This window comes from Belonocnema kinseyi, chromosome 2 (assembly GCF_010883055.1).
Source record: "Belonocnema kinseyi isolate 2016_QV_RU_SX_M_011 chromosome 2, B_treatae_v1, whole genome shotgun sequence".
Lineage (NCBI taxonomy): Eukaryota > Metazoa > Arthropoda > Insecta > Hymenoptera > Cynipidae > Belonocnema > Belonocnema kinseyi.
The window spans coordinates 139,127,521-139,155,106 of record NC_046658.1 but is presented as its reverse complement, the minus strand read 5'-3'; the positions used below and the strand labels follow the sequence as shown (position 1 = coordinate 139,155,106).

The following is a 27,586-nucleotide window of genomic DNA, read 5'->3' as shown; positions in this document are numbered from 1 at the left end:
TTCAGGTCAGCCCTGAAGATGTGAACTGCAATGTTCACGAAACGTCGGCAAACAATTCGTAGTAGTTTTTTACACGAGTGAAACCCGAAATATCTCTTTTTTTATCATAATAAGACTGGCATTGAAAAAAAAACGAATTTTTCTGCCAACAAATGTCGGAATAATGCATTTGTTTATTAAATTTATTTTAAAAAAATCATAAGATGAATAAAAAAATTATGAATTTTTCTAAAATTTTCATAAAGTTCCGAATTAAAAAGACTTGACATAGAAAAAAAAACGAATTTTTCTCTCGAAAAATGCCTGATTAATGCATTTGTTCATTAAATTTGATTATAATATAAACAATTATAATCTTAAGAGAAATTCTTTGAAATATAATATTATTTCCATTCAAATTTCTTGCAATATAACTTGAAAAAACGTATAATTATGTAAAATAGTAGGAAATATTTTTTCAATAAATAATTTGTTTCCTCTGTTTTTTTATTAATAATTTTTTCACTCAGAGTATAAAAAATCTGAAATTTTTTACATAAAAATTTTTTACGCTTCGATAACCGATCTTATCTTAAAAAATCTTATCTGATCTTATCTAATCTATCTTAAATTAATGTTTAAGGACGCATGAAATACAAATAATTTGTTATTATTCCATTTATTTGTTATAAACACATTTTTTTTTTCTAAAATGCTTCATATTATTAACTTTTCTAATATTTTTGTGACTAGTAGTCATTCGATCAATAATGTAATAAAAAAAAAAATTTCTATGTAAGGGCCAAAATTTTGAATTTATTTATCTAATTTGTTTATAAAAATTTAAACTGTTACATTTTACCAAATATTTATTATTTTAAGGAATACCTGAGGAGGTTTTGGCGATTGAAGAAAATTATAATTTGAAAAATATCAAATTTTAATATTTTGCAAAAAGAATTGTTTATAACAATGGTTATTATAAACTTTTAAATTATATTTAAAAATGAATATCGTTCGTACATTATTATGAAGCACTTTTATAAAAAAAATTGTTTTTCAACGATAATAAGACTATTTGCTTATTTGTTCATAAAATTTGTTTATAACAAATAAATGGAATAATAAACAAATTATTTGTGTTCTATGAGTCCCAAAAAATTCATTTAAGACAATATAAAGTTTTTCTGATCAGTTATTAAAGCGTAAAAAATTGTTATGTGAAAAAATTTCAGTTTTTCCATACTTGAGTGAAGAAATTATTAATAAACAAATAGAGAAGACTTTACTGTTTCCAATTTTTAGGGTAAATTTTTCTATGGCTGGAATCGTTGGAATAACTTTTTTTGTAAGGAAACATTTTTTAAACAAATAATTATATTTTAAGATTATTTAGTTTTTTTCAATTGGAAACAGGAGAGTTGTAGAGAATATTTTTCCGGAAAAATAAGCCGTCCTTTATTAAAATGCAATCATTTTTCAAAAATTTGTAAGAAGGGACGATCAGAAAAAAATCAATTGCAAAAAAATGGTTAAAATTAATGTTTTTTCTTTTCAATTTTAACATTTTTCAGTAAAAATAATGTTTTTTATTTGAAATGACATCAGCTTTGCCAGGTTATTTCCAGTTATCTCAGATTTTTCCAGGAATAATTTCTCCTCATTCTATGTTAAATACAATTTAAACAACTTTCAAATCCTAACTTTTCAAGTAAAATAATTGAATTTTCAACAAGATAGATAAATTTTTAACCAAACAGTTGCATTTTAAACGATAAAAATTAATTTTTAATAAAAAAAGACGACTTTTCGACAAAATATATGATATCTCAAACCAATAGTTGAATTTTCAACTGAAAATAATCAATTTTCAAAGAAACAGTTGAATTTTAAACTGAAAAATATCAGTTTAAAAAAAATTGAATAATTAAATTATCAGTTAAAAGAATGTTTTTTCCACACTCATAAAAAACAGACTTATTTTCAAAGCAAATATAATAAATTTAATTGATAAAATTAATTAAATGAATTCTTTTTAAATTAATTTTTAACAATAAAGTTAAATTTTCCACTAAATAAGACCAATTTTCAACCAAAAAGATACATTTTTAACCAAACTGATGAATTTTAAATAAAAAGATGAATTTTTGAGAAAAGAGTCTAATTTTGAAAAAAGTAGTTTTATTTTTAACTAAAGTGCTGGATATTCAACTGGAAAACTTAAATTTTCAAACCAAAAAGACGATTAAAAAAAAATTAATTCTCAATTAGATGGTTGAATTTTAACCTAAAAAATATCAATTTTCAAACAAATAGCTGAATTTTAAACAAAAAAATGAGTTTTTTAAATAGAGTTCAATTTTAATTTTCAAACCGGAATATTAATTTTCTACGGAGAAAGAGGATTTGAAAAAATTAATTTGTAACAATAAAGTTGAATTTTCAACTAAAATATGAATTTTTGAGGAAAGAGTTTTATTTTTAAAAAAATGAAAAGAATATTTCACTGGAATACTTAAATTTTTAAACCAAAAAGACAATTAAAACAAAAAATACATTAATTCTCAATTAAATGGTTGAATTTTAATCTGAAAAATACAAATTTTCAAACAAAAAGTTGAATTTTTAATCAAACTGATGAATTTTAAACAAAAAGATAAATTTTTGAGAAAAGAGTTTAATTTTGAAATAAGTATTTTTTTAAAAATTAAAGTTATGAATATTCAACTGGAATATTAAAATGTTCTAACCAAAGAGACAATTTAAAAAAAAAATTAATTCTCAATGAAATAGTTGAATTTTGAACTAAAAAATGTCAGTTTTCAACCAAAAATAGAATAGTTAAATTATCAGTTAAAAGAATGATTAAAAAAAAATTATTTTTAAAACGAATATAATTTCAGTTTTACGTTTCAACCAAAAAGAGAAATTAATTACTGAAATTATCAATATTTAATTGCAATACTTGATATTTCAAGCTAAAAAAAATGCATTTTTAAGCGAGACGATTAATTTTCAAACAGGAATATTATTTTCTACGCAGAAAGACAATTACAAAAAAATTAATTATTAATAATAAAGTTGAATTTTTGAATAAAAAATAACAATTTTCAACCAAAAAGTTAAATTTTGAATCAAACTGTTGAATTTTAAACTAAAATAATAAATTTTTGAGAAAAGAGTTCAATTTTGAAATAAAAAGTTTTATTTTTAACTAAAGTGCTGAATATTCAACTGGAACACTTAAAGTTTCAAACCAAAAAGACGATTTTTCAAAAAAAATTAATTCTCAATTAGATAGTTGAATTTTAATCTGAAAAATATCAATTTTCAAACAAATAGCTGAATTTTTGACTAAAAAAGATTTGTTTTCAACCAAAAATGAAATAGTTAAATTACCATTTAAAAGAATTATTAAAAAAAAAAACAGATTTATTTTTAAAACAAATATAATTTGTCTTTAAACCAAGCAGGTTGATTTTTTAAGTAAAAAAATGAGAAATTTTCAATATATTCCAGAATTTTCAACCAAGAAGTTAAATTTGCAACGAAAAAAGAAGAATTTTTAAACAAAAAAATTAATTTACTACCAAAAAAGACGAATTTTTAACCAAATTCAAGAATCCTGAACCAAAAAGTGGAATTTTGAACTAAAAAAGAAGAATTTTTAAACAAAAAGATTAATTTACTACAGAAAATGAAGTAATTTTCAATAAAATTAAAGAATTCTCAACCAAAAGTTTCAATTTTTAACTAAAAAATATGAATTTTTAAACGGAAAGATTAATTAATTGACTGTCCAAAGGACGAATTTCCAACTATACTGATATATTTTAAAACAAAAAGATTAATTTTCTGCAGAAAAAAAGGAATTTTTAACAAAATTTAAGAATTTTCAACGAAAAACTTAAATTTTCAAATAAAAAATATTAATTTTTAAAAATAAAATTAATTTACTATAGTAAAGACGATTTTTTGATAAAAAATCTCAAACAAAATGTTCAATTTGCAACTAAATAATATGAATTTTTTAACAAAAAGAATAATTTACAACAAAAAAACGAATTTTCAATCAAATTCAAAAATTCTTAACCAAGAAATTGAATTTTAATAAAAGAAAGAAAAAAATTTGTGTAATATTTTAAAACGTAGTTTAACTTTAAAACCTAGTTGTTAAATATTTACTAAAAATATGAATGTTTTAATTTTCAAACATGAATATTAATTTTTTTATGAAGAAAGACGATTTGAAAAATTAATTTTTAACAATAAAGATGAATTTTCAACTAATAAATACCAATTTTCAAATAAAAAGTTAAATTTTTAACTAAAATAAATAATCTTCACTTGGAATCGATAAATTTTAAACAAAAAATTTAATTTTCAAATAAGTAGTTTTATTTTTAACTAGAATAATGAATATTCGAGCGTAAAACTTGAATTTTCAACCAAAAAGATGAATTTTCTATGAAAAAAAAAACGATTTTTCATAAAATAATATGCATTATTAAATATAAAAATACAAATTTTTTAACTAAATAGTTTAATTTTAACCTAAAAAAGATCAAGTTTCAACCAAACATTTTTGAAACAAAACAAATGATTTCTTAACAAAAAGATGAATTTTCAAGCAAGAAAATGAATTTTCCCAACGAAAAAAAATCTCATAGAAAATACATGAATTTTAAATTAAAAACATAAATTGTCAACCAACAATTCACTAGTTAAATTTTCAGTCAAACATTAATAATTTAATCGAATAGATGAATTTTCAACTAAAAGGATGTAATTTTCAATTACAATAGTTGAATTTTCAACCCAAAGGAATAATTTCTACCAAAAAAGCCCACATTTTCAAGATAAACAAATTTTTTTAAACCAAATATTGAATAGTTCTATTTTTAGTAAAAAATTAATTTTTACTGAAAGAAAAAACGAATTTTCAACAAAGTAACTCATTTTTTAACCAAGAATATAAATTTTCCAAGAAGATTATGAATCTTAAGCAAAAAAATTAATTTTTAACAAAAATCTTCATTAATAAAATATAAATTCGAAAGAAACAAATGTATTTGTTGATATTTCAACCAAAAGAATTTAAATTTTCAACTAAACCCGATCAGTCTTCAACCAAAAACAGAATAACTAAATTTCAGTTTCAAAAATTGATTTCAAACAAACAAAAAAAGGAATTTCCAACCAAATATTTCGATACAATAATATAAAGTTACTTTTAAAATTGAAGAATCATTGTTATTCAATTCAGTATTGCAATGAAAAAAAATAATAATTATGCCCTCGAAAAAATTCCCTGACATTTCCAGGTTTTTCCCAGTATACTCACCCTAAAAATTCCTTAAAATACTTTGAAATATTTCGAGAAAAACTTCAAAATCCCTAGAGATATTTTGAAATTTCCATTTTTAAAGTGTCAATATAATTTTTTTTCATAAACAAACAATAAGAATAGATTTGTAATTTTTGTGTGGAAAATAATTGGTAATTTTGGGTTTAAAAATTAAAAATATAATAAAAAAACTAACCGTGGAGCTACCATAAGAAGACCAGCACTAGCTGCCCCAGCTCCAGGTCCAAAAAGTGTGATTGCATTTGGATCGCCATTGAAATTGGCGATATTTTCATGAACCCATCGCAGGGCCATTGCCTGATCCAAAATTCCATAATTTCCCGGACTATTTTCATCAGCAGTGCTGAGAAATCCTGGAAACGAAGAAATAATAATTTTATGGAAAAATTCATTAATATTTAAATTAATGAATAAAATTGGGGAATTTTTTACCAAGAGCTCCGAGTCGATAATTTATTGAGACGACCACAACATCGTAAAAACCAGCCAAGATGTGAGCTGGAAACAAATTACTGGCTCCGTGAATAAATTCCCCTCCGTGAATGTAAAACATAACTGGGTATTTTTTTGCAACACCAGAACCAATCTGAAAATAAAAATTTATGGAATAGTTCAATTTTGGGATTTTTTTTTTCCCGAAAAAAAAAAAGAATTTCATTTATTATTATTAATTTTTTTAGTTTTGCAAACGCTATCGGATAAATTTCTTCTTTTCCTTGAAAAAATATAGCCCAAAGTGAAAATAGTTACATTTTTAATAAATAAAAAAATATATCAATTTTTTGCCAAAAGAGACATAAATACTTTAATCTTCAAGCTAAAAAGATAAGTTTTTGAGAAGACAGTTGAAGTTTCAATTAAGAAAACAAATTTTCCACCAAAAACTTTTATACACGATACATTTTTTATAATAATAATTTAACTTTTTAGCAAAAATTGTTAAATTTTTATCAAAAAATAAGAAAACAGTTAGATTTCTAACAAAAAAATATGGCTATTTAACAAAAAAAAAGTGCAATTTTTAATGAGGCTGTTTGAATTTTCACTTAAAAAAGATCAATTTTCATACAAAAATGGAACAGTTAAATTTTAGGTCTAAACAATTAATTGTCAACAACAAAAAAATGAATTTTTAACAAAATAGTTTGAATTTTCCATCAAAACAGTATTTATTTTTTACCAAACAATTGAATTTAATGCCAAAAAAGACGAATTTTCAAGAAAATAGTTGAATTATAAAATATAATAATTAATCTTTAGAATAAAAAATGCATTTTTAACAGATTAGTTCAATTTTGAACCTAATCGTTTAAATTTTCTTTAAAAATAGAAGAATTCTTAACGAAAAATTTTATAGTTGACAATACAACCGAAAAATACTTATAGTTTAAATTAAAAATAGTCGAAATTAACTTTAAAAAAATGAATTTTTAACGAAATATCTAAATGCTCATCCAAAATAGTATTTATTTTTAACCAAGCAGTTTGAATTTTTAACAAAATAAATTAATTTCCAAATAAAGTAATCAATCTTCAACATAAAAAATGAATTTTTAAGAGAGTAATTCAATTTTCAATCAAATAGTTGAATTTTCAATCAAAAAAGAGGAATTTTTAACGAAAAATTTAATAGTTAATATTCAAACCAAAAAATATTTAAATTTATTTTATAATTTTTAATTTAAAATTAAAAATTAAAAACAGTTGAATTAATTAAAAAAAGATAAATTTTAAACAAAATAGTTATATCCTTATCCAAAAAAGTATTTTTAACCAAGAATTTGAAAAAAAAATATTTTTTAATACATTAATTTTTAAAAAATAATAAATTTTCAAATAAAGTAATCAATCTTCAATATAAAAAATAAATTTTCAAGAGATTAATTCGATTATCAACCAAATAGTTGAATTTTCAATAACACTGGAGGAATTCCTAACGAAAAATTTAATAGTTAATATTAAAACAAAAAAAATTTATTTTAAATTAAAAACAATGAAATTTGACAAAAACATAATTTTCAACAAAATAGATGAATTTTTAACCAAATAATTAATTTTTTAAATAAAAAGATATTTACTTTCAACCAAAAATGGAATATTTAATTTTTCAGTTAAAAAAATAATAATTTTCCATCGAACAATACAAATATTCACCAAATAGTTCAATTTTCTACCAATAAAAGGAATTTTTAACAGATTACTCACTTCTATTTTTAACAAAAAAAAGATTAATTCTACATGAAAAACTTGATAGTTGAATTTTCAACAAAATGTTGAAAATTTGCAACCAAATAGCGAAACCTCTAAGCAATGCAAAAATAATAAATAAAATTTACGACCGTTTCTTTCACAAAACGAAACAAATTTAGGGTTTAACGTTTGCAAAATTTCAAAATTTAAATTTTTGTTGGGGATAATTTCTACAGATAAAAATACATTTTAAAAAATTCAAAGAAGATCAAAGATTATAAAATACATGTATTTTCTTAAAAATTCGTATTTTTGCTTTGAAAATTTTACAATTTAGTTGCCATTTTTTTCTTCCTTCACTGAAAAACCTTTCTTGGATGAAAATTCATTTTTTGTTAATGACAATTCGTCAATTTTTTTAAATTAATCTGCTTTGTTGAAAATTAATTTTTTTACTGAAAATTTAACTCTGCTATTTTTTGATGAAAATGGAATTTTTTAAAATACAAAATTAATCTTTTTTTTTGGTAAAATTGTTATTCCTTACTTTAAAATTTAATCATTTTATTTAAAATTTAATAATTCTTTTAAAAAACTCATCTTTCCGGTTAAATTCTAGTATTTTTTATTTTAAATAAAACTTTTTTTGGTTAAAAACTCAACTGAATCGTTAACATTTAAATTAATTTGTGAAAAATTAATTGTTTTAGTTGAAGATTCATAATTTTCTTTGAAAATTTATCTCTTTGGTTGAAAATTAAACTATTATTCTGAAAATTCGTTTTTTGTTGTTGTTGGAAATAAATGTTTTTAACTGGAAATTTAGATACTTCAATCATTTTTGTTGAAAATTTCTCTTTTTAGCAGAAAATTCGTCTTTTATATTCGTATTAACTGTTTTTTATTGAAAATTGATCAGTTTGAATTTTTTAACAAAATATTTGAATTTGTATTTTTAATAAACTGGTTTACAACTAAACAAATTTTTAATTTAATTTTTTAACCAAAAAAACCGAACTTTCAACTAAAATTATGAATCTTCAACGAAAAACAAAATGAAATTAAAAAAATTTGTTCAACTTACAACCAAGGAGTGGAATTTTTAATAAATAATTATTTTTGGTTCAAAATCCTACTTTTTGATTACAAATTCTAATATTTATCTAAAGATTTAACTATTTTATTGAAAATTAAAGTCTTTTATTAAAAAGTAATCGTTTTTGGACGAAAAATTATATTGTTTGGCAGAAAATTCATTTTTTTAGATTGAAAATACTTTTTTTTTATTGAAAATTCATTCCATTTATTTGCGAAGTCTATTATTGTATTTTTGTTTAATAAACAATCTCTTTTACTTAAAAAACATATTTTTTGTGACAATTCAACGATTTAAAAAAAAAAGTCATCGTTTTTGGTCCAAAACTTTATACTTTTTTAGAAAATTCATATTTTTTTGTTGAAAATTCATCTTTTGGTAGAAAAATCTTTTTTTTTTTTAGTTGTTGAAAATTCACCTTTTATATTTGAAAGTTTATCATTTTTATTAAGAAGTCTACTATTATATTTTTGGTGTTTAGTTCTAAATTCTACAAATTGTTTGAAAGTTTATTTACGTTATTGAAAATTGTACTAGTTTCTTAAAAAGACACCTTTTTTCTGTTTAAAATTAACCTCTCGGTTCAAAAAATCTATTTCGATAGAAAATTAGTTCTTTTTATCAAAAACGAAACAAACAAAAAATATTACATCTCTTTTTCAGAATTAATCTGAATTCAATTATTTTGTTAAAAAGTCATATTTTTTTTCGAATATTAATACTTTTTGGATTGAAAATTGTCTTTCACTTTAAAAATCGTCTTTTTGGGTGGAAAATTCAACTATTTGCTAAAAAAAATATCACCTTTTGGCTAAAAATTCATCTCTTGGTTAAAAATTCTACTATTTGGTTGCAAATTTAACTGTTTTGTTTAAAAGTCATCTTCTTTGGTTAAAAATTGATCCTTTTTGATTGAAAGCTAATTATTTTTGTTTGAAAAAAATGATATTTTTATTTTATAATAAATCTATTCAACGATTTTATTAAAAAGTAATATTTTTTTAAATCAAAATTTTAACTGATTTATTAAACAATTGTATTTTCGGATAGAAATATTGATAAAATCAAACTTACATTGGGACTGAAAACGTTGAGGTATAAACAGTCTTCGTCCACATCACGAATTCCTTTTTTAATTCCTGTATAAGCAGTTGGCTGTGGACACGCTGGTCCCCAATCGACTGCTTGTAAAAGTTGCCAGCCTCTGTAAATTTGACAGTATTTTTCGAAATTGTAAATTTTACAGCCAAGTAGAGCGGCTGAAAAACTTAATTTTCAAAATTCCCCGACTTTTCCCTGACTGGTTTTTTATTTTACCTGACAATTAATATTTAAAGAACAAAATTCTCATTTTGTAACGCTTGGAATCTTTAAAAATCTTCTCGGATTTTTTAAAGCTGTTGAAAATTCCTTGGAATTTTAAAAAATACCGTAAAATCTTTAAGATCCTGGGGAGTACTTTTACATTATGGAAATTCCTTGGAATCTTTTAAAATACCCTAAAACAGTTCAAATTGTTTGGAATCTTTCGAAAACGTCTGTAAACTTTTTGAAGCTCTTGGAAATTTCTTGAAATTTTTTAATATACCCTAAATTCTTTAAATTCTTTTAAATTCTTTGGAATACCTTTAAATTATGAAAATCTATTTGAAAAATGAAATAGAATATTTTTAAAATGCTCTAAAATATTTCAAACCTTTTCAAATATTTTAAAATCCTCTAAAACTTTTTAAAACTCTTGAAAATGTCTTTAAATTATTGAAATTCATCAAAACAATTTCTTTGGAGTGTTTTAAAATGCCCTAAAATACTTCAAATCATTTGAAATTTTTCGAAAACGCCTAAAAGTTTTTGAAGCTCTTGAAAACTCCTGGAAATTTTTTAATATACCCTGAATTCTTTAAAATCTTCTGAAATCCCTTCAAATTATGGAAATCTTTGAATTATGAAAATCTATTTGAAAAATGCAATAGAATCTTTCAAAATGCTCTAAAATATTTCAAAACGTTTAAAATATTTTAAAATCCTCTAAAATTTTTTTTAAAGCTCTTGAAAATGCCTTTAAATTATTGAAATTCATCAAAAAATGCTTTCAAATCTTTTAAAATGCCTAAAACATTTCAAATTTTTTGGAATCTTTCGAAAACGTCTGTAAACTATTTGAAGCTCTTGGAAATTTGTTGACATTTTTTTATATACCGTAAATTCTTTAAATTCTTCTGAAATCCCTTTAAATAATGGAAATATTTTTGAAAAGAACTTTTGAATTCTTTTGAATACCTTCAAATTATGAAAATCTATTTGAAAAATGAAATAGAATATTTTTAAAATGCTCTAAAATATTTCAAACCTTTTCAAATATTTTTAAAACTCTTGAAAATGCTCTTGAAAATGCCTTTAAATTATTGAAATTCATCAAAAAAATGCTTTCAAATCTTTTAAAATACCTAAAACATTTCATATTTTTTGGAATCTTTCGAAAACGTCTGTAAACTTTTTGAAGCTCTTGGAAATTTATTGACATTTTTTTATATTCCCTAAATTCTTTAAATTCTTCTGAAATCCCTTTAAATGATGGAAATATTTTTGAAAGGAACTTTTAAATTCTTTGGAATACCTTCAGATTATGAAAATCTATTTGAAAAATGAAATAGAATATTTTTAAAATGCTCTAAAATATTTCAAACCTTTTCAAATATTTAAAAATCCTCTAAAACTTTTTAAAACTCTTGAAAATGCCTTTAAATTATTGAAATTCATCAAAACAAATTTTTTGGTGTGTTTTAAAATGCCCTAAAATACTTCAAATCATTTGAAATTTTTCAAAAACGCCTAAAAGTTTTTGAAGCTCTTGAAAAATCCTGGAAATTTTTTAATATACCCTAAATTCTTTTAAATCTTCTGAAATCCCTTCAAATTATGGAAATCTTTGAATTATAAAAATCTATTTGAAAAATGCAATAGAATCTTTCAAAATGCTCTAAAATATTTCAAAACGTTTAAAATATTTCGAAATCCTCTAAAATTTTTTTAAAGCTCTTGAAAATGCCTTTAAATTATTGAAATTCATCAAAAAATGCTTTCAAATCTTTTAAAATGCCTAAAACATTTCAAATTTTTTGGAATCTTTCGAAAACGTCTGTAAACTTTTTGAAGCTCTTGGAAATTTGTTGACATTTTTTTATATACCCTAAATTCTTTAAATTCTTCTGAAATCCCTTTAAATGATGGAAATATTTTTGAAAAGAACTTTTAAATTCTTTTGAATACCTTCAAATTATGAAAATCTATTTGAAAAATGCAATAAAATCTTTTTTAAATGCTCTAAAATATTTCAAATCGTTTCAAATATTTTCAAATCCTCTAAAAATTTTTTAAAGATCTTGAAAATGCCTTTAAATGATTGAAATTCATCAAAAAAATGCTTTCAAATCTTTTAAAATACCTAAAACATTTTTAATTTTTTGGAATCTTTCGAAAACGTCTGTAAACTTTTTAAAGCCCTTGGAAATTTTTTGATATACCCTAAATTCTTTAAATTTTTTTGAAATCCCTTTAAATGATGGAAATCTTTTCGAAAATAACTTTTAAAACCTTTGCAACACCTTTAAATTATGAAAATCTATTTGAAAAATGCAATAAAATACTTCAAATTGTTTGAAATCTTTCGAAAATACCTGAAAGTTTTTGAAGCTATTGAAAACTTCTGGAAATTTTTTAATATACCCTAAATTCTTTAAAATCTTCTGAAATCCCTTTAAATTATGGAAATCTATTTGAAAAATGCAATATAGTCTTTCAAAATCTTTTGAAATCCTCTAAAGCTTTTTAAAGCTCTTGAAAATGCCTTTAAATTATGTAAATTCTTTAAAAAAATTCTTTGAAATCTTTTAAACTGCCCTAAAATACTTCAAATTGTTTGAAATCTTTCGAAAACGCCTGAGACTATTTGAAGCTCTTGAAAATTTCTTGAAATTTTTTAATATACCCTAAATTCTTTAAGATCTTCTGAAATCCCTTTAAATGATGGAAATCTTTTTGAAAAGAACTTTTAAATTCTTTGCAATACCTCTAAATTATAAAAATATATTTAAAAAATACAATAGAATCTTTCAAAATGCTCTAAAATATTTCAAATCGTTTCAAATATTTTGAAATCCTATAAATTTTTTAAAGCTCTTGGAAATGCCTTTAAATTACAGAAATATATAAAAAAATTCTTTAGAATCTTTTGAAATGCCCTAGAATACTTCAAATTGTTTGAAATCTTTCAAAAAATGTTTGGAAAAAAATCCTAAAATATTCTACAGCTTTTTAAATCCTTTAAAAATTGTTTAAAGCTCTTGAAAATTACTTGGCAATTTAAAATGTTTACAATTCTTTGAAATCCCTTCAAATTACTGAAATATATTTCAAACTCATTTAAAGTTTTAAAAATAACCTAAAATCTTTAAAATCTTTTCAAAGCTCATCGGATTTTTTTAAATACCCTTAAGCATTTCAAATCTTTTGAAATCTTTCTGAATCCTCTTACAATTTTTAAAGCTCCTGAAAATCCCTTGCAATCTTTTTAAACACTCAAAAATATTTCAAATCGTTTGGAAATCCTTCAAATTATTTAAATCTATAAAAAAATTCCTTAGTATCTTTTAAAATACCTAAAAATATTTTTAAGCGTTTGAAATTTTTTGAAGTACGCTGAAACTTTTTTAAACTCATGATAATTTTTTAGATTTTTTAAAAATATCCTAAGATCTTTATAATCTTTTCAGATCCCTTCAAATTGTGGAAAACTTTTTTTTTTAATTCCATTTAATTAATTTAATCCCTGAAATATTTCAAATTTCTTGAAATCCCTTCAAATTATGAAAAATTAATTAGATTCTTTAAAAATACACTAAAATCTTTTAAATCATTTAAGATCTCTTTAAATGATGGAAATCTTTTAAATACTTCTTGGAATTTTTTCAGGTACCCTAACATATTTTAAATCCTTCGAAATCATTTAAAATCCGTTGAAATTTTTTAAAACTCTTAAAAATGGTTTGGATTTCTTAAAAATACAATAAATTCTTTCAAATTCTTTGGAATCCATTCAAATTGTTGTAATATATTAAAAATTACTTGAAACCTTTTAAAATAACCTAAAATATTTCAAATCGTTTTAAATCTTCAAATTCTGTGAAACTTTTTAAAGCTTTTCAAAATTCTGTGGAATTTTGAAAATACCCTAACATCTTTCAAATTACTTAAAAAGTTAAAAATAAATAAAACAAATTAAATAAATTAAAAATAATAAATAGAATAATGTTTCAAATAAAATACACTCAAATATTTCAAATCCCGTGAAACTTCAAAGATCTAAAAAATTTCTTGGAACTTTTTTTAAATTCCCTAAAATCTTTGACATTATTTGAAATACCTTAAAATGATTAAAATCTTTTGAATTTATTAAAATATACGAAATTATTTCAAATCCCTTGAAACTTTTCAAAGCTCTAAACAATTCCTTGGAATTTTTAAAAATACCCTAAAATCGTCAAAAATACCGTAAAATCTTTAAAACGCCTTCAAATGATAAAAAGCTTTACAAAAATCTTTTGCATTTCTTTAAAATGCCCTGAATTATTTCAAACCACTTAAAACTTTCCAAGGCTCTGAAAAATTCCTTGAGATTTTTTTAAATACCCTAAAATCTTTTGAAATACCCTTGAAATTTGAAATACCCTAAAATATTAACAATTATTTAAAATCCCTTCAAATGATTGATATCTTTTAAAAATTATTGGAAATGTTTAAAATAAATTAAATTAATTGAAAATAAATAAACAGAACAATGTTTAAAATAAAATACACTCAAATATTTTTAATTCTTTGAAATGCCTTTAAATGATTGAAATATTTGATAAAATAATTGGAAATGTTTAAAAAATCAAATTTTTAAAAAATAGAATAATATTTCAAATAAAATACACTCAAATATTTCAAATCCCGTGAAACATCAAAGATCTCAAAAATATCTTGGAATATTTTTAATTTCCTAATATCTTTTAAATTATTTGAAAGAACTTAAAATGATTAAAATATTTGCAAAAATCTTTTAAATTTGTTTCAAATACCCTAAATTATTTTAAATCCCTTGAAACTTTTCAAAGCTCTACAAAATTCCTTGCAATTTTTAAAAATACCCTAAAATCTTAAAACTTATTTTAAATACATTCAAATGATTGAAATCATTGAAAAAATAATTGGAAATGTTTAAAATAAATAAATAGAATAATGTTTAAAATAAAATGAACTAAAAATAAACTTCAAAGATCTCAAAAATTCCTTGGAATTTTTAAAAATACCCAAAAATATTTCAAATCTATGGATTTTACGGTTTTTTAAAAACCGTAAAATCCATAAATTTGTTTGAAATAACTTCAAATGATTGAGATCTTTAAAAAAATAATTGGAAATGTTTAAGTTATCCTAAAATATTTTAAATCCCTTCAAACTTTTCAAAACTTTAAAAAATTCCTTGGAATTTTAAAAAATAACCTAAAATATTTTTAAATCTTCAAAAATACCCTAAAACCTTAAAAATTATTTAAAATACCACCAAATGATTAAAAGCGTTGCAAAAATCTTTTGCATTTTTTAAAATACCCTAAATTATTTCAAATCCCTTGAAACTTTTCAAAGCTCTAAAAAAAATTTTTTTATCATTTTTAAAAATACCCTAAAATTTTCAAAATACCTTTAAATGATTAAAAGCTTTGCAAAAATCTTTTTCATTTATTAAAATGCCTTAAATTATTTCAAATCCCTTGAAACTTTTCAAGGCTCTCAAAAATTCCTTGAAATTTGTTTAAATACCCTAAAAAAATTAAATACCCTAAAAAATGTAAATACCCTAAAATCTTAAAAATTATTTTAAATACCTTAAAATGATTGAAATCGTTGGAAAAAGAATTGGAAATGTTTAAAATAAATAAATAGAATAATGTTTAAAATAAAAAACACTAAAAATATTACAAATCCCTTGAAACTTCAAAGATCTCAAAAATTCCTTGCAATTTTTTTAAAACCCGTAAAATCCTTACGTTTATTTGAAATACCTTCAAATGATTGAGATATTTAAAAAAATAATTGGAAATGTTTAAGATATCCTAAAATATTTTAAATCCCTTCAAACTTTTCAAAACTCTAAAAAATTCCTTGCAATTTTTAAAAATACCCTAAAATATTTTAAAATCTTCAAAAATACCCTAAAACCTAAAAAATTATTTAAAATACCGTCAAATGATTAAAAGCGTTGCAAAAATCTTTTGCATTTTTTAAAATACCTTAAATTATTTCAAATCCCTTGAAACTTTTCAAGGCTCTCGAAAATTCCTTAAAAATTTTTTAAATACCCTAAAATCTTTAAAAGTACCCTAAAATCTTTAATTTTATTTGAAATACCTTGAAATGATTGAAATATTTGCAAAAATCTTTTAAATGTTTTAAAATACCCTAAATTATTTCAAATATCTTGAAAATTTTCAAAGCTCTACAAAATTCCTTGAAATTTTTAAAAATACCCTAAAAGCTTTTTAAAATCTTCAAAAACACACTACAATCTTTAAAAGTATTAAAAATACCTTCTAATTATTAAAAGCTTTGAAAACATCTTTTTAATTTTTTAAAATACCCTAAATTATTTCAAATCCCTTGACACTTTTCAAGGCTATCAAAAATTCCTTAAAATTTTTTTAAATACCCTAAAATCTTTGAAATTATATTAAATTCCTTCCAATGATTGAAATATTTGAAAAAATAATTCGAAATGTTTAAAATAAATAACAAAAATAGAATAATGTTTAAAATAAATAACAAAAATAGAATAATGTTTCAAATAAAATACATTCAAATATTTCAAGCCCCGTGAAACTTCAAAGATCTCAAAAATTCCTTGTCATTTTTTAAAATTTCTTAAAACCTTTTAAATTATTTGAAATACCTTAAAATGATTCAAGTCTGTGCAAAAATCTTTTGAATTTTTTAAAATACCCTAAATTATTTCAAATGTCTTGAAACATTTCAAAGCTCTAAAAAATTCCTTGCAATTTTCAAAAATACCCTAAAATCTTTAAAATTATTTGAAATGCCTTTAAATGATTGAAATTATTTTAAAATTCCTTGGAAATGTTGAAGATATCCTAAAATATTTGAAATCCCTTCAAACTTTTCAAAACTCTAAAACAAATCTTTAAATTTTTTAAAATACCCTAAAATCTGTTAAAATCTTCAAAAACGCCCTAAAATCTTTAAAATTATTTAAAATACCTTAAAATTGTTAGAATCTTTGCAAAAATATTTTGAATTTTTTAAAATACCCTAAATTATTTCAAATCCCTTAAAACTTTTAAAAACTCTAAACATTCCTTGGAATTTTTAAAAATACACTAAAATCTTTAAAATACCTTCAAATGATTAAAAGAGTTGCAAAAATCTTTTTGAATTTGTTTAAAATACCCTAAATTATTTCAAATCCCTTGAAACTATCCAAGGCTCTAAAAAATTCCTTGAAATTTTGTTAAATACCCTAAAATCTTTAAAATGATTTGAAATACCTTCAAATTACTGAAATCTATTAAAAATTCCTTGAAATCTTAAAATATTAAGAGTTATTTAAAGTGCTTCTTACATAAATTCCGTGAAAAAAAATTGAATTTATATACAAACCGATGTGATCTGGGTGGTTTGAATCGTCCTTCTTTCACAGGAGGCAAGGCGTACGGAAGACCAAGAAAAACATTTACATCTCGAGTAACCCTTTCTACAGGTAAACTCCAGGGCCTGTGTCTCGATTCAGGATCGTCGTACAAGTAAACTTTGAATCCCTGAACTTGTCCGTAATTTGTTGTCACAAAAACGTCCCGTTCTAAATTTTTTGAGTCTGTTCTTTCTTTTCCCTGCAGGTCATCTCGCCAGCCTGCCAAAACTCCCGGTAATGGGAACCTCTGAGTTGTGTCCTAAAAGACAATTGGATAATTCTTCATCTTCATCTTTATTTATTTACTAGCAAAGATTTTGCGTTTTAGTATAGTTTATTCTTTTCAAGTGTAACATTATTTTTTAATATTAGTTCGAGAAGATAAATTTGTTTTAAATTTGTAATTGTTAAAATTCTTTGAAATAGTAAATTCCAGCTCAAATTAGATTCTGAGATCTGAGAGGAAGAAAATAAGTATTATCAGTTTCTTTGTAAAGTTATATAAATATAATTTTCGTAATTCTCTAGATAAAATTAAAAATTTTATTTTTTATTTTACAGGATTTTACGAAATATCCAGAAAATTGGAGTCAATTTAAAATATATTTAGAACTTTAAGACATTTGTCAGAAATTAAAAAATATATGATAAATTTCCAGAAATCTTTCCAAGTTTTAAAACATTGTAATTTTTCTAAAAACCTCTTAATTTCCTAAATATCTTTGAAACTGACTCGATTTGTTCTAAAAGTTGTTTAAAATTATTTAAAACTATTGCTACGCAAAATTGTTATAGTTAAGTATGAAATATAAGTATTTATGAAACCGACAAATTCTCAATCTCTGAAACTCTGACTGTGAATTTTAATTGAATCGTTCGAAATCTTTACAAATCTTCTAAAGTTCACTTGATTTTACTAAACAAATTATTTATTTTTTTTAGAACTTCTAAACCTTCAAAATATATATTAAAATGATTCCAATTTTTCTAAAACTTTTTAAAAGTAAGAAAAAAAATTGCCTTAAAAAAATTCTATTGAAAGTCCCTTGAAATCTTTTAAAATATCCTTAATATTTAAATTTGTCGGAAAACTCTCAAAATACTCTAAAAAATTTAAAAGCATTTGAAAATTCCTTGGAATTTTAAAAAATAGATTAAAATATTTTTAATCTCTTAAAACTTCTTAACATATTTTAAAAGCTCTGAAAATTTCCTTGGAATTTTAAAAAATACATTAAACTTTTTAAATCCTTGGAATACCTTGAAATTTCTCTTCAATGTATTAAAAATATTTGAATTTTTCTCTTCTTGAATCTTTTTAGAACTTCTAAGCTTTTGAAGTGTTTTGAATGATTGAATTCTATTAAAAATTTCTTGAAATATTTTTAAATACCCTAAAATATTTCAAATCCTTTCAAATCTTTTGAAATCCTTTGAAACTTTTTAAAGCTCTTGAAAGTTCTTCAGAATTAAAAAAAATCCTAAAATCTTTAACTTTTCTGGAAATTTTATCATCAATCTGTATTTTATGAATTTTCTGTAATATTTTCAAGTTTACAATTACTTTTAACCTTTCAATAAATTTCGAAAATCTCTTTGATCAATAATATTTCAAAACATTCAGAAATAGATGTTCTAATTAAATAAAATCACTTCTTTGGAAATTTTGATTTAAAAAATTGATGCTGCAGAAAATTCGTAATCTATATTGACAGATAAACAATTTATGTTATTATCATTATTTAAATATTTATAAATAAATCATATATGGAAATGTTTTAAATAATTTTGCAGCGTTAAAATTTCAGAGTGCTTATAAATTTCTAATATTACAATTTTAATTGCTACATTAACAAATTTTATTTTATGAGTAAAATTGTAAAATTTTTATGTATAAATAATAATTGAACAATTATTAATCTGAAAAGACTTAAAATTAATATAACTTGACATCTACTTTTAAATGTTCAATTAAAAAAATTAATTGTTCAACTTTTAATATTTCTTACTTAAAATGATATAATTTTAGACATTTATAAAATTACTGATTCATTTAATTTATAGCATTGAAAATTATAATGTGGCACTAAATTTGGAATTGTTGAATTAAAAAACTTCTATTAAATTTCTTAATTAAAAATATTTAAGCTGCAATTTTAAATTCAACAGAGTTCCAATTTATATCGCAAAAGTAATTTTTGTTATTTTTGAGCATTTTGAAAATCCTATATCTAATTTTTTAAATTTCATCAAATTAAAAAATTTGACAGTAAGAAACTTTGTAAATTTGTATGTCATATGCCAAAATTTAAAACAAAAACTAACGAAAAATCTTTTTCGCCGATCATTAAAACTAATAAATTAAAATAAAACTAGTATGAAAATCGACGTGAATTATTATAGTAAATTTCCTTTCCTTCTCGCTTTTTTGTAGGTGTAATTTTTGGCTAAATTATAGCAGTATTTTTAAATTTTAGACTTATTAAAATTATTTTTTATCAGAGAACGCTCCTGCGATACATTGTCGCTTAAGCGCGACAATAATTAAGTAATTATCACATTCCACAAAAGCAGAACAGCAATTTAAATCAATCATATACCAGGAATGTTTATATCGTGAATTAATAACTATAAAGAATGCTCATTCATGGAATGCAACAGTCTTGTTTTCCATTAAATGAAAATATCTCGGAAAATATGTTCAAATTGGTTTGGGAAAATTTTCACATTCCATTTGAACTTTCTTCATTCTTTCAAGACTTTGTTGTTCTTTTAAACTGATAATAAATTCAATATAAAAGTTTTGAAGAGAAGAAATCAAGAGTGCGCAAAGAAAAATATTTTAATTGTTTATTTTCTCTGTCCAAGAGCGTGAAATCTAAGTTTAAAATTTAACATTTTTAGCAAACTGTTGATTTTTCAAGGCAAAAAGACCAATTTTCTATGCAAAACAGTTGAATTTTTAACTCAAGAATATGAGTATTCTACCCAAAAAAAATTATTTTTTTTTATAAAATAGTTGAATTTTAAGTTAATAAAATTAGTTTTTAGGCCAAAAATGATACTTTTAACCAAATAAATGAATTTTCTACAAAAAGGCGGATTTTCAACAAAATGCATAAGTTTTCAACAAAGTAATTTAATTGTCAATCAAACAGGTGAGTTTTCTACTAAAATTATGAATCTTTAACCCAAAAAAATCAATGAATTTTTTAACAAAAAATTTCACTTTTAAGAAACAATATAATATATGATATATATATGGATTAATTTCCAATAGAAAAATTTGCAAGTTTTGCCGAAAAAGATAATTTTTTACCAAAAAAGACGAATTTTCAACAAAATGTATAAATTTTGAACCAAATAGTTGAATTGTCCACCAAGAAGATGAATTATTTTCTACCAAAAAAGATTCATTTTTAACTAAATATTTGAGTTTTTAGTCTAACAAAGATCACTTAACCAAAAATGAAATAAATAGTTAAATTTTCATTTTGAAAAATCATTTTCAATTTTTAAAAGCGAATTTTGAACAAAAAAGTCGAATTTTCAACCGGAAAATATGAATTTTCGCCTGAATAGTTGAAATTCAACCCGAAATTATTAATGATCAATAAACAATATGATATTTAATATAAAAAAAAATGATTTTAAATAAAAGAATTGAATATAACAAAAAAAAAAGAATTTTCAGCAAAGCAGTTTTAATCCTCAACCAAAACGTATTAAATCTTAAATAAACAGATGCGTTTTTACACACAGAAAACTGATTTTCTACTCAAAAAGACTAATTTTCAACAACATCCTTAAATCTTTAACCAAACAGTTCAATTTATAACCAAGAAAATTAATGTTCTACAAAAAAATGCATTTTTATCCGAATAACTGTATTTGTAGTCTAACAAAGATAATTTTCTAAACAAAAATGAAATAGTGAAATTTTAATTGAAAAACAATAATTTTCAATTTAAAAAAATTAAATTTTGTTACAAAGCAGTCGAATTTTTAACAAAAAATTGAATTTTCGACCGAAGAATTGAATTTTCTATCAAATTGTTTAATTTTCAAAGCAGAGAAACGAATTTTTAACAAAATAAGTTCATTTCAACCACACACTTAAAAATTTGTTTTCGACAAAAAACAGACAAAATATACGAATTTAATAATAATAAATAAAATAATAAACAATGTGTAGTTACTTGAAAGTTGAATCTTTTTCTTTATAGCATAAAATATTATGAATCTGTGAAATAAACAGCCCCGCAAAAAAAGTGTCTTGATCTAGAAGCGAGACCCATCATATTATATTTTCAAAGTCGATTCGAAAAAATAGTAATAAAATTGTCAAAAATAGAAATTATATATTGCTAATTTTTTTTGATGGAAATCCTGAAAAATATTTGACTTTTTTTGATGTTTGGAAAAAATTTAAGATTATAATATTATAAATCATCGGAAATATTTTTAAATATTTTTAATCCCTACAAAATTTCTAAAATTATTTAATAGCTTTGTAACTGACTCTAATCATTCATAAATTTTTGAAAAATCTTTCGGATTCGTTTTCGACAATTTTTGTCAATCTTTTTCGTTTAATAATGTTTTTAAAAATCCTATTAAAATTAATTTAAAAAATTAAAGAATCACTTCTAATATTCCCAGAAATTTTAAGAATTTTTGTTATTACCTTGAAAACCTTTCAAAAAGTTCAAAATTTTATTTAAAATCTTCAAAAATGTACGTTTTTTTATGTTTTTCAATATGTTAAAAATTATTTTCGAAATTTTTCAAAAACTTTGAAATGAATGTTTTAAAAATATTCGAATTTTTTCCTAAAATTGTGAAAAATGTATGCAAACTTTAAAAAATTGCTTTTATCTTCCAGATTTTTTTTTAATTTTGAAAATTGTATGGAATGCTTTGAAATCTTTTTAATTATTACAAATTTTCCGAGGAATCTTCAGAAATTTTTGTTATTCTCTTGAAATTTGTCAAAATGTTTAAAAAGCTTCTAAATTTTTTGTTCGAAATCTTCAAAAATCTTTATTTTGTTTTCAATAAAGTTAAGTTTTAATCCTTTCAAAACTTTTAAGTAAATATTTCGGAAACTTATTAGAATTTTTCTAAAATTTTGCAATCTTGCGAAATTGAAATATTTTCTTCAAATCAATTTAAAAAAAAAAGTAATTTAAATCTGCTCTGGAATGGTAAGAAAAAACTTTTTAATTATTTCAAAACCTTTAAAATTCTTAAAAAGTTTGAAATTTGTATTTCGGTACTTTAAGTTTTATTTTATAATTTTATTTTTTTAATCTCTTTGAGTGTGTGAAAAAGTTGCTTTTGACGAATTAAAAATATCTGTGCAATTTTGAAATTTCTGTAAAATCTTTGTGAAATCATACAATTTTTTAATATCATTAAAATCCTTTTAATCTTCAATATCTTTGAAAATTTTGTGAAATTGTTTGAAAAATTTCTTAAATCTTTTGTGTTTGTTTGAAATCACTGGAGTATTTAAAATCTTATGAAATTACAAAAAATTGAAATCGTTAAAATTCTCTGAAGTTTGGAGTAATTTGATTCTTGTAGTTTTTTGAAACATTAATTAGATTTCTAGGCAATCTTTGAAATATTTGAAGTTTTTTAAAAACCTTCCAAAAAATTTTGAAATCGTTTAAAATTTTTCAAATTTTTTGAAATATTATAAATCCCTTTTTAAAATCTTTGTTAAATGTTCGAGATCTTTATAAATTTTCGGCGAAATTTCTTAAATCTAGTGTACACCGTCTTTTTTAAGTCTTTTAAAACCGTGAAATCTTTGTGAAATGTTCAAAATTCCTTGAAATATTTTGTGAGTGGCTCATTCTTATTCTGAAACTGAATTAACATCGACATTTTCAACAAACAATTTTTATATTTTGTAAAATGTATACTTTAAAATTCTATATTATCGGAGAAGAAATAAGGAACTTATAGAATAAATCCCAATATTAAAGTATGTTAATTGCAAACTATAAAATAAGTAATAGTCTGCAAAAAGTGCCCTGAAATCTCTTTGCTTCTTCTGTAATAAACAAGAGATAAATTATAGCTTGATGAATAAAAAACTTTTCAGCAGCAAGATTTCTTCTAAACGAGATGTTTTAGAATAGACTAAAAGATTTAGATTATTCTTCGAATTTCAATAAAATAATTGTTTTAAAAGCAAAAAAAAAATTAAACTCCAACTTCTCGTGAAAAATTCAAGGAGATTTCCTGGTTTTCAAGGTCGCATGGATATCCTGGTTTAATACCTGAAATCTTTGCGAAATAATCGAATTCTTTGTGAAATCTTTTTAATTTATCCGAAATCTTTGAAATAATTCAAACCTTTAGGAAATCATTGCAATATTTTTTAAATCTTTGAATTTTTTGTTGTTTGAAGTATTTAATAATATTTGTCAAATTATAAAAAACTTGAGAAAATCATTTAAGTATTTGTAATGACTGTCAAATCTATTCGAGATCCTTGTGAAACATTTCAAATCTTTGTGAAATAATTGAGGTCTTTTTGAAATCCTTTTGAAATCTGCGAAATATTAAAAGTATTTGGTATTATTTGTCAAAATATTGAAATCTTTGGGAAATATTTGTGCAGTTTTTCTGAAAGCTTGAAAATCTTTAGGAAATTATTCAAATCTTCGTAAGATATTTTAAACATAGAAAAAAGATTTGAAATATTCGAAATATATTTGATAATAATTTGGAAAATATCAAAATCTTTGTGAAATATTTTGGAAATCATTCAAATCTTCGTGAAATCTTTGGAAAATCATTAAAATATTTGTGAAATATTCAAAATATTTGAAATTATTGAAATCTTTGTGAATTAATTGAAATCATTTAAACCTTTGTGATCTTTGGAAAATATTTAGCGTTGACATTTTTGTGAAATAATTCAAATATTTGTGAAATAATTTAAATCTAGATGAAATATGTGTGAAATATTTGATATTTGTGAAATTATTGCAATCATTCAAATATTTGTGAAATATTCGAAATATTTGATCTTTGTGAAATCTTTGCGAAATATTTTGTATTGAAATATTTGCGAAATTATTAAAATATTTGTGAAATCATTCGAATCTTTGTGAATTAATTGAAATCATTGAAATCTTTCTGAAATCTTTGTGAAATAATTGAAATCATTAAAATCTTTGTGAAATCATTCAAATCTTAGTGAAATATTTTTAATCTAGAAAGCATATTCGTGAAATATTTGATAATATTTGTGAAATTATTGAAATCTTTGTGACTCATTCAAATCGTTGTGAAATAATTGACATCTTTGTGAACAATATTTTAAATCTAGATAAAATATTTGGGAAATATTCGAAATATTTGATAATGTTTGTGAAATTATTGAAATCTTTGTGAAATTATTGAAATTTTTGCGAAATCCTTCAAATCTTTCTGAAATCTTTGCGAAAAATTTAGTATTGAAATCTTTGTGAAATAATTGAAATGGTTAAAATCTTTGCAAAATCATTCAAATCGTTGTGAAATATGTTTAATCTAGATAAAATATTCGTGTAATATTTGATAATATTTGTGAAATCAATGAAACCTTTTTGAAATAATTGAAATCATTCAAATAATTGTGAAATATTTCGGCAATCATTCCAATATTTTGTGATATATTTTTAATCTAGATAAAACATTTGTGAAATATTCGATATTTGTTAAATAATTGAAATAATTGAAATCGTTGTGGAATTATTTAAATCTTTGTGAAATCTTTGCGAAATATTTAGTATTGAAATCTTTGTGAAATAATTGAAATCTCTGTGAAATATTTTTAATCTAGATGAAATATTTGTGAAATATTCGAAATATTTGATATTTGTGGAATCTTTCTAAATTAATTGAAATTATTCAAATCTTTGTGAAATATTTTAAATCATTAAAACCTTGGGAAATATTTTATATCTAGATAAAATATTTGTGAAATATTCGAAATTTTTGCAATTATTGTAGTCTTTGTGAAATAATTGAAATATTTGATATTAGTGAAATTATTGAAATATTTGTAAAATCGTTCAAATCTTTTTTGAATTAATTGAAATCATTCAAATCTTGGTCAATTGTTTAGTATTGAAATTTGTGTTAAATAATTGAATCAATTCAAATCTTTGTGAAATATTATAAATCTAGATAAAATATTTGTGAAATATTCGTAAAATATATAAATCCAGATCAAATCTTTGTGAAATATTTGATATTTGTGAAATATTTAAATCCAAACCAAATATTTGTGAAATCATTAAATCTTTGTAAAACTTTTTAAATGTAGATACAATCTTTGTGAAATTATTATTATCTTTGTGAAATAATTCAAATATTTGTGAAATATTATATATTTGTGAAATTCTTGAAATCTTTGTGAAATTATTGAAATATTTGTGAAATAATGAAAATCATTCAAATCTTTGTGAAATTATTGGAAATCATATAAATATTTGTAAAAATATTTTTAATCTAGATAAACGATTTGTGAAATATTCGAAATATTTGATATTTGTGAAATCTTTGGGAAATATTTAGTATTGAAATCTTATTGAAATAATTGAAATCATTCAAATATTTTTCAAATATTTAAATCAAGATAAAATATTTGTGAAATCATTAAAATCTTTATAAAATTTTTTAATTTTAGATAAAATTTTTGTGAAATCATTGAAATCATTCAAATCTTTGTGAAATATTTAGTATTGCAATCTTTGTGAAATAATTAAAATCATTAAAATCTTGGAAATTATTTTTAATCTAGAGAAAATATTTGTGAAATATTCAATGTTTTTGAAATAATTGAAATCATTGTGAAATAATTGAAATATTTGAGATTTGTGAAATTATTGAAATCTTTGTGAAATCATTCAAATCTTTGTGAATTAATTGAAATAGTTCAAATCTTTGAAAAATCATTGAAATATTTGTGTTCATTAAAAACTTTGTGAAATTATTCAAACCTTTGTGAAATTTTTTACAAATATATAGTATTGAAATCTTCGTGAAATTATTATTATCTTTGTGAAATAATTGAAATCATTCAAATCTTTGTAAAATCTTTTTAAATCTAGATAAAATATTTGTGAACTATTTGATATTTGTGAAATTATTGAAATATTTGTGAAATAGTTAAAATCATTCAAACCTTGAGTGAATTAATTGAAATTATTAAAATCTTTGTGAAATATTCGAAATATTTGAGTTTTTTGAAATTATTGAAATCTTTGTGAAATAATTATTATCTTTGTGGAATTATTGAAATATTTGATACTTATGAAATTATTAAAACCTTTGTGAAATCATTCAAATCTTTGGTATTAAAATTTTGGTGAAATAATTGAATCAATTCAAATCTTTGTGAAATATTTGGAAATCATATAAGTGTTTGTGAAAATATTTTTAATCTAGATAAATTATTTGTGAAATTTTCGAAATATTTGATATTTGTGAAATCTTTGTGAAATAATTTAAATTATTAAAATCTTGGGAAATATTTTTAATTTAGATGAAATATTTGTGAAATCATTCAAATCTTTGTGAATTAATTGAAATAGTTCAAATCTTTGAAAAATCGTTCAAATATTTGTGAAAATATTTTTAATCTAGATAAAGAATTTATGAAATATTCAAAATATTTTATATTTGTGAAATCTTTGGGAAATATTTAGTATTGAAAACCCCTAATAAAATAATTGAAAAAATTGTAAAATATTTAAATCCAGATCAAATTTTTGTGACATTTTTGGGAAGTCATTAAAATCTTTGTGAAATTATTCAAACCTTTGTGAAATATGTTAAATTTAGAAAAAATGTTCGTGAAAAATTCGAAATATTCGATAATATTGATTGGCGCTTAGCAGACTGAAAAATGTAAAAAAAAAGTAAGGATTTTTGGGTACATTTAAGAACAGTCAAGTTTAGAGCATTATTTCTTATACAAGGGGCGATGGAAAAAATTTGAAAAAATTCATGAGTATGAGGAAAACTGTTGTGATCTTTAGTTCTAATACAGATATTAAATCGATTCAAACAGCAAACTGTAATTGATAGGCTTTGTATTTATTATCAATCACCCGGAAGGATGTGTTAGTCTTCTTTTTTGTGAAAATCGCGATATTTTTAGACATTTTTTTTGTTGGAAAATAAGTGACAGAAAGCAGGG

The 27,586-nt window shown here is 21.7% G+C and overlaps 1 protein-coding gene across 1 annotated transcript in view; it reads right to left on the bottom strand.

Moving 5' to 3' along the window:
- LOC117167421 (cholinesterase) overlaps positions 1-27,586 on the bottom strand; it is a 68,969-nt gene that overhangs the window by 36,362 nt on the left and 5,021 nt on the right. The window contains exons 2-5 of the mRNA XM_033352325.1: positions 17,346-17,635; positions 9,708-9,837; positions 5,780-5,933; positions 5,523-5,700 (exon numbers count right to left, since the gene is read on the bottom strand). Of these exons, the coding sequence (XP_033208216.1) occupies positions 5,523-5,700; positions 5,780-5,933; positions 9,708-9,837; positions 17,346-17,635 (752 nt within the window). The remainder of the gene's footprint in view (positions 1-5,522; positions 5,701-5,779; positions 5,934-9,707; positions 9,838-17,345; positions 17,636-27,586) is intronic.